The sequence below is a fragment of the Oncorhynchus tshawytscha genome, linkage group LG33 (assembly GCF_018296145.1).
Source record: "Oncorhynchus tshawytscha isolate Ot180627B linkage group LG33, Otsh_v2.0, whole genome shotgun sequence".
Lineage (NCBI taxonomy): Eukaryota > Metazoa > Chordata > Actinopteri > Salmoniformes > Salmonidae > Oncorhynchus > Oncorhynchus tshawytscha.
This window is the reverse complement of record NC_056461.1, coordinates 39,235,031-39,243,375: the sequence shown is the minus strand read 5'-3', so window position 1 is coordinate 39,243,375 and position 8,345 is coordinate 39,235,031. Positions and strand designations below refer to the sequence as shown.

Genomic DNA, 8,345 nt, shown 5'->3' with positions numbered 1-8,345 from the left:
ATTGCGTATTTCATAGCGGTAATGGCGCTCGGTCGCATGTTTTCAGCAGAAAGTGTGGGTCTAATAGGAATATGTAGTTTGAGCGTCTGAAATTTTGATTTGTACGTAATATGTCTAAACTACAGGTGTTGAGTGTGTTCATTAACGAGCGGCTAACAGCAGCGGCTGTGGATATATTTGGTTCGGCGGAGAAGACGTTAGCAGAGTACCGGGAGCGGCTGACAACAGCGGCGGTGGAGATATGTGTTGTGGTAGAAAAGACGGTAGCAGAGGTTCAGGGAGAGAACGACCGTCTACGGGGGCTTCTTCTGGATCATTTCGGAGCAGGTTTGTAGCCAAATCAAAATCAAATCAAATTTTATTTGTCACATACACATGGTTAGCAGATGTTAATGCGAGTGTAGCGAAATGCTTGTGCCACTACTTACACCAAGTTATCGAATAACAACATATTGTGTTTGCTGAATCACTAGCCGTGGACGTATCTTATTCACTACTAAGGTCAGGTAACTTAATACGCTGTTTTGACTTAAAGTTTAGTAGCTAACGTTAATTATCTAGCCTGGTTGACGCGACTCACGCTGAGATCCTATAGGCCTTTCTCTGCTGCGTTAACGCAGCTCCTGTACACTACGGGCACAGATAGAACAAGGACTTGGCTAGTGATAAAAGTGTGTATCGAAGGTCATTCTCCGGTAAAATGTTTTACTGAAGTCTTCTAAACGAATATACTAATGTTTTAACGACCTTTTTTCGTCTTCTATCGTCTACACTTGATGCTAAGTAGCTAACGTTTGCAAAACTAACGTTAGCTAAATATTATAGCTAAAATAAGCTTAGCTTGCTGGCACAGAGCTTGCTAAGGCTAGGTATATAACGTATATACAATCAAATAAATATGTTATTTCCATTTTTTTTAAACAGTTAACATAATGCATTATACAATATATATACAAAAGTATGTTGACACCCCTATTTCAACTACACCCGTTGCTGACAGGTGTAACGTTATAACGTCGAGCACACGGCCATGCAATCTCCGTAGACAAACATTGGTAGTAGAATGGCCCGTTCTGAAGAGCAGGGTGGGTATAATTTGTGGAACGTTCCAACAGGAATCTGTTTCAAACACTTCGTAAAGTACAAGGTTGCCATCAAACCCTACCCAGTATCTTATTCTGCCGCGTTGTTTGTTGGCAACCTTGTTATTTACAACGTTTTTGGAACAGATTCCTGTTGGAACGTTACACAAATTATACCCACCCGAAGAGCACAGTGACTTTAAATGTGGCATCGTCATAGGATGCCACCTTTCCAACAAGTCAGTTAGATACATTTCTGCCCTGCTAGAGCTGCCCCAGTCAATTGTAAATGATGTTATTGTGAAGTGGAAACGTCCCAGAAGATTGTTACCAGCCCCAATGCATAGTACATTTCGGCGGAGGCAGAGTGAAGGTCTGGGGCTGTTCTTCATGGTTTGGTCTAAGCCCCTAGTTCCAGTGAAGGGAAATTTTAATGCTGCAGCACACAATGACATTCTAGACGATTCTGTGCTTCCAACTTTGTGGCAACATTTTGGGGAAGGCCTTTTCCTGTTTCAGCATGACAATGCCCCTGTGCACAGAGCGAGGTCCTTATAGAAATGGTATGTCTATCGGTGTGGAAGAACCGGATTGGTCTGCACAGGGCCCTGGCCTCAACCCCATCTAACACCTTTGGGATGAATTGGAACGCCAACCTTGAGGCAGGCTTAATCGCCCAACATCAGTCCCTGACCTCACTAATCCTCTTGTGGCTGAATGGAAGCAAGTCCCCGCAGCAATGTTCCAACATCTAGTGGAAAGCCTTCCCAGAAGAGTAGAGGCTGTTAAAGCAGCAAAAGGGGGGGACCAACTCCATATTAATGCCCATAATTTTGGAAAGAGACGTTCGACGAGCAGCTGTCCACATACTTTTGGTCACATAAGCTAACTATAATATTAGTGTTAGGGGTCAACATTGAAACTGTGGTTCTGGTGTTATACTTTGTATTTCATGTTATAGAGAAGCTTCTCAGGAACACGCAACACACTTTCACGAGGTTAGGATTTACCATTGAGCCCCACAGTGGACGTGTTGTAAAACACAGAAATGGTTCCAGTCGTTTTCCCACAATTCCTTTAATCCAACGTGTATTTTAGAAACCCTTCAAATAAAGGCTGTGTTTTGTGTAGGCTTACCCTCTTTAAATGCATTGTGTCAGAATGCACTGCTGTAGTAAAGCAATTCAGAACTAACTTGACATGTTGTGTTGCAGATTCAAACCCAGATGAACTCATTGCAGAATGTATCCATAATCATTCAATAATAAGCATATTTATATGACAAGAATGTACCTAGTCACCCGTCAAACACCTGAACTCCAACAATTACATGGTTTTAAAGAAATCAAAATGGTAAACAATGCATACACATGCCTTTTATACATAACATCTGAATTTAAGTAGACATTCAATGATTTATTTATCAATGCCACAAACTTGGGATATCGAAGAGCATTATATGAACTGTTCTGAGAGCCCACGGGTTCTTCTGCTTGTCCATTATAGGAATTAGACCAGCACAAATAACACAATGTAAAACAGCATATTGAGATTTTGTTGGGTGAGTTACAAATGAAACAACCGGATGTGTGAGGTAGGGGTTAATAAAATACTAGGTCAACTCCAGCAGAATGAGAAACACGCATAACAGACTGAAAACAAGGAAACCATGCCTAAACACAGCTATATCAACACCCTTCTAGTCAATTTAACAGGTCCATGTTGCTGCTGTCTACTGTGAGCAGCACATTTACCACTGCATTTAGTCTGAACCCCAGAATAAACAGCAGGAGAAGGACCGCATTAAGACAGGTGACAAAAGTTAACAAGAACAGGACACCACAACACACGTTGTTGAGTCTAGATGTCATCCAATCAGGAAATCAGGAAAATAACAAGTGAAGGAAGCAGGGGAAAATACATCATTACAGTAATGTATCTTTATGCTTTATGTAAAACTTCAAGTTTGTTACATGTTAAAACAATTTTAAGAAATTAACATGCAACTTTTATAGGAACTTAATATGCTAATTAGTACATACGGAATTGAAAAAAAATCCGGGATGTTAGGCCCATTCATTTAAAGTTGGTCATATTAACATATACTGAGTACACAAAACATTAAGAACACATGCTCATATTTCATTTGTCATTTCTCAAAAAACTTTCCACCGACACTTGCGAATAAGGCCGGCCTTATTGATGGATTTTTCTTTGAACGATTCATGATTATTTTTGACACAAAAAATGATTCACTTTGCCATTGCGTTAGTTCAGATTGCGGTGAATAGAATAATGAAACTCATTTCATGAAGCTCCCGAGAAACAGTTCTTGTGCTGACGTTTCTACCATTTTAGAATTCTCTCTCATTATTACCATGTCATGTTGTTGTTTTTTGTCTGTTCACAAACACAACTTTCTGCAATAGAACCCTATATTACTGGCGTTCTGGATTCATTTGAAAGTTAATCATGAAAGATTTGTTTAGACTAAAAAGTCTCATTCAAACAAAAAGCGAAATGACCCTCATTCCCTCTCCACCAAGCCAATGAGTGGTCATCTCCTCTGAAGACATCAGTAGGGAGGATGTGAGTTCTGCGCTGGCCCGCTGTTGAACACTGAGAATGACTGTTTGCTTCACTCTCCCAAGAGGACTGCCCAGTGATGTCTTCTATGGTGAACATGCGCCCACGATCTCAGGTGAAATTGTCGGTAATCACCATTGAAAGGGTCTCCTATCACTCTGTAGGCCTACAACATTTGGTTCCAAATCACCAATCAAAGTTATCGGTACCACATGTAACCATACGATTGGTTCATATTGATGTACTTATTTACACACAGGGAAATAAAATATTGGTAAGATTTTCACATTGTAGTCTAATGATTTGACTTTAATCAGTGGTTTGTAGAGGACCCAGGCGGAATTGCTAGGCAACGCAAAGACCCCCTGCCCCGGGTAAAAATTAATAGACCATACAATGTTCGGACGGGACGATGTGTCATTCCAGAGATCGATGTGTCATTCCAGACATCTTCTCAATTACCGTGAGACCGGCAGTTATTTGCTTCACAATCACTGGCTGACAATTTCATGACCTCCACAGCCCTAAGCACGGCATAGAGAATTCAGAATGTGAAGTATTTTGAGTTGTTATTCAGTATTTTTACTCCTTTCCTTCTCTACAGACCCCAAGCAGGTAACTCTCCCTGAAGAGGAGGTTCCCCCTAACCAGCAGCCGCACTGTGAGCAGGAGTGGAGCCCCAGTCTGAGGCAGGAGGACCCAGAGCCCAGCCAGATTACAGAGGAACTCAGGACCAGTCGGGAGGAAGAGCAGCTTCAAAGACTTAGGTCTGCTACCACAGAGGTCATACAGTTGATATTTATTCCTCCCTGTGTGGAAAGTGACTGTGATCAGGACAGCAAAAGGGACTCTCTACCCACCAATACAACTGAACAGACCCAATCAGATGAAGAGCACTACAGTATCAGAGTATCAGAACCAACCAGTGACTCTCAGACGCTCTCTGTACTACATCCAGACTGTTCTGCAGCTCCAAGTGAAATCATTGTAAGTATTGATGAGGAGGAGAGTGAAGAACTACCGTCAGGGTCAAAGAGAACCCGGGACAAGAAAGGACAAAGCTCTCAAGTCTGCACTGAGGCCAAGACAACCAACGAGCAGAAAGCACCATTGAAGTGTCACACAAGCAAGAGGCGATACAAGTGTCCTGTGTGCAGTAAACTGTTTAAGGCACCAGTCAGTTTAAAAGTACATCAGAGAATTCACAAAGCAGAGAAACGACACACATGTCCTTTCTGTGGAAAAGGCTTTAAATCACTAAATGGTCTACAACGACACAAAAAAGTTCACACAGGGGAGAAAGATCCACAGCGGTGTTCTTTGTGCAGTGAATCCTTTCTTTGCACAGCTTCTTTAAAAGATCATCAGCGAATTCACACAGGTGAAAAAACACATCTGTGCAAAGAATGTGGCAAATCCTTCAGTGTCAAGACCGACCTCAACAAGCATATGAGCACTACTCACCCAGATGCAAAACCGTACAATTGTCCAGTGTGCAAGCAATGTTTCAACACACCAGGCTCTCTGAAAATACATGGGAAAACTCATGGAGCGAATCCATGCATCTGTCCTGTGTGTAATAAATGCTTTAAGAGGCCACGCTACCTAAAGGAACACCAACAGAAGTTTCATGGTAGTGAGAAACCATACACGTGTGCGGTGTGCAGTAAAACCTTTTATAATGTAAGCCATTATAAAGTACATCAGAGAAATCACACAGGGGAGAAACCCTTCAAGTGTCCTGTGTGTATTAAAAGCTTTACTAGCTCAGGTCTGTTAAAAATACATCAGGTAATTCATACAGGTGAGAAACCACATAAGTGCAAAGAATGTGACAAATGCTTCTACCGCAAGGGACATCTGGTCAAGCATATGAGGACTCACACAGGGGAGAAACCGTATGGTTGCCGTGAATGTGAGAAATGCTTCACTCAAAGGTCATCATTAAAAGACCATATGAGGATTCACACAGGGGAGAAACCGTTTTGTTGCACTGAATGTGAGAAACGCTTCACTCAAAGGGCAACATTAAACGTGCATATGAAGATTCACACAGGGGAGAAACCATATCAGTGTAAAGAATGTGACAAATCTTTCAGTCAAAAACATGAACTGAGAAAGCATATGAGAATTCACACAGGGGAGAAATCATACAAGTGCCCTCTTTGTGAAAAATGCTTTAAATCATTGGGTGGTCTGAAACAACACGAGCTGAATCACTCTGGAGAGAAACCATCATATCTATGCAGCGATTGTGGTAAAAGCTTCCGAACAATGAGTTACCTGAGGGTTCATATGAAGACTCACACAGAGACAGAATCAGGGAGCCGGACAGAGAGCGAACCGGGGAGCCGGACAGAGAGCGAACCGGGGAGCCGGACAGAGAGCGAACCGGGGAGCCGGACAGAGAGCGAACCGGGGAGCCACAAAAAGAGAAGACTGCATATGTGTCCTGTATGTGGGAAAGGCTTTGCATATCCAAATGTTCTAAAAATCCACCAGCGAATTCACACTGGGGAGAAACCACATCAATGTCATGTTTGCAACAAAAGATTCATTCAGAAATGTGATCTGACGAGACATATGAGGACACACACAGGGGAGAAAAGGAGAGAAAGTCAATCAGAGAAACAGTTGTATCTTTGCAGTGATTGTGGCAAGTGCTTCCGGGAGAAACGTTATCTGAGAAAGCATATGAGAATTCACACAGAGAGAGATTCGGGAAATAAAGCCGAGCGAGAGCTGCATAAGTGTCCTGTTTGTGGAAAAGGCTGTACGTCACTGAGTTATCTCAAAGACCACCAGGGAATTCACACCGGAGAGAAACCGTATCTGTGCACTGTTTGCGGCAAAAGCTTCACTTGGAAGGGAGTCCTTAGAGAACACATGAAGACTCACACAGGGGAGAAATCACATCAGTGCCATGTCTGCAGCAAAAGGTTCATTTATAGCAGAAAACTGTCACTTCACATGATGACTCACACAGGGGAGAAGCCATTTAAGTGTTCTGTATGTGGGAAAGGTTTTACATCATCGGGTGATCTGACACGCCACAAGCGAATTCACACTGGAGAGAAACCGTATCGCTGCAACGATTGCAACAAATGCTTTAGTCAGATAAGTTCCCTTAAATCACACATGAAGAATATTCACTAAACAACGGTGTCCATTGTGTAAAATGTCCGTTTTGAAGATAAAAGGCTTATTCAAACTGACACCTGTAAGTGAACATACCCTCAGGTTTGATAATAACTGAATTATACTGTACTGTAGGCCCTCACTTATGTGCTTTGTCACCTCTGGGTCTGCATGGCAAATTGCCCAGGAAAACACTCAAGGGCCATTCAGCCCTTCCTGACTATTGAAATGTGTGTTAGTGATGCTGTTGCCTCCATGTTTGCTATCTCATAAACTTCTGAAGAGAACGTTAATGTCATCTATATGGATGTATGATCTGTGGTAACTTGTATCTGGACAGGGTGAACTTTAAGCTACTGTATGTTAAGTGATTTTATTGACCTTAGGAATTCTGCCTTATTTGGTTTCATCCCCCACACAAGCCGTTAGACTCTGACACCCTGTGGATTTTGGGCCTGGGTGATCAGGTTACTGTAACTTGTTATGGTTGGATGGTTTGATTAAGTCACCTTGAAATGTTAGAAAGGGAATGCCTTTTTTCTGTCTGTTCCTCATGTCCTATGCTCTACAGAAAAGCTATATGAACATGTTTTTCTTGTAGGCTGCTCGGCCTGAGTAGGTTTGTTTTTGGTCATGCTTTGCCTTTTAACTGTAAGATCCCAGCCCCTCCAATTTTTTTTCTCTCTCACACACACCGGATAGGTGCAGTGAAATGTGTTGTTTTACAGGGTCAGCAATAGTAGTACAGCACCCCTGGAGCAAATTAGGGTTAAGTGCCTTGCTCATGAGCAAAGACAGATTTTTCACATGGTATTCAAAACAACGACCTTTCGGTTACTGGCCCAACGCTCTAATCACTAGGCTACCTTGCCGCCCCTGTCATATGCCTTGTCACACTTGTAAATGCTTTATAACTTAAGCTTCATGCCTGTGAATCGTTAAAGTTTTTACAATGTAGTTTAATCTGTTTTCCTTTACAATTTTAATTCTGACATTTCTTGATTAGCCTATTACTGTAAAAAACAATCTAAGTATATTCTCTATGGAATCAGATAAGACTTCACAATTGATATCTTAATGAATTATCACATGTGAGATTTATATCTATATCTATATGATCAGTATTATTTCACTGCAGTCCAACGTCGTAGCAAACCTGTATTATGTAATGGTTGTTACTTTGAAACCTTCAATAAATGTTTTTTTAGCTATTTTGTTTATATATTTCTGTTTAAGATGGTAACTTTCTTTTGGAGTTGCAGGGTTTTTATCTACTCCAGCACTAACATGCTTCGGGATGGGTTATATTATGAAGAGTACATGTACAGGTAAGATGTGACACGTTGCTCGTACGCCATGTCACAGTGTGACACCATGTCAGTGTTCTACCTGTGAGTCCAGCTTCACATGATGGAATGTAACCATCCCATCTTCACTGCAGCTCAGGACTCATGTTATAAATCACCAACATGTTTGTCTTATGAACTGGATTTCACAATGTGTCTGTGTTGTGTGAAGTATCTGTATGTAGGCTCCTGT

General features: G+C 41.7%; 1 protein-coding gene across 1 annotated transcript; it reads left to right on the top strand.

Annotated features, from left to right (window-relative positions):
• LOC112231440 (zinc finger protein 345) lies at window positions 1-8,017 on the top strand. The gene is made up of 2 exons (XM_024398191.2): window positions 1-327; window positions 4,273-8,017. The coding sequence occupies exons 1-2, from the start codon at window positions 111-113 to the stop codon at window positions 6,822-6,824; spliced, it is 2,769 nt and encodes a 922-aa protein (XP_024253959.1). The 5' UTR covers window positions 1-110; the 3' UTR covers window positions 6,825-8,017.
• Window positions 8,018-8,345: the final 328 nt, after the last annotated feature.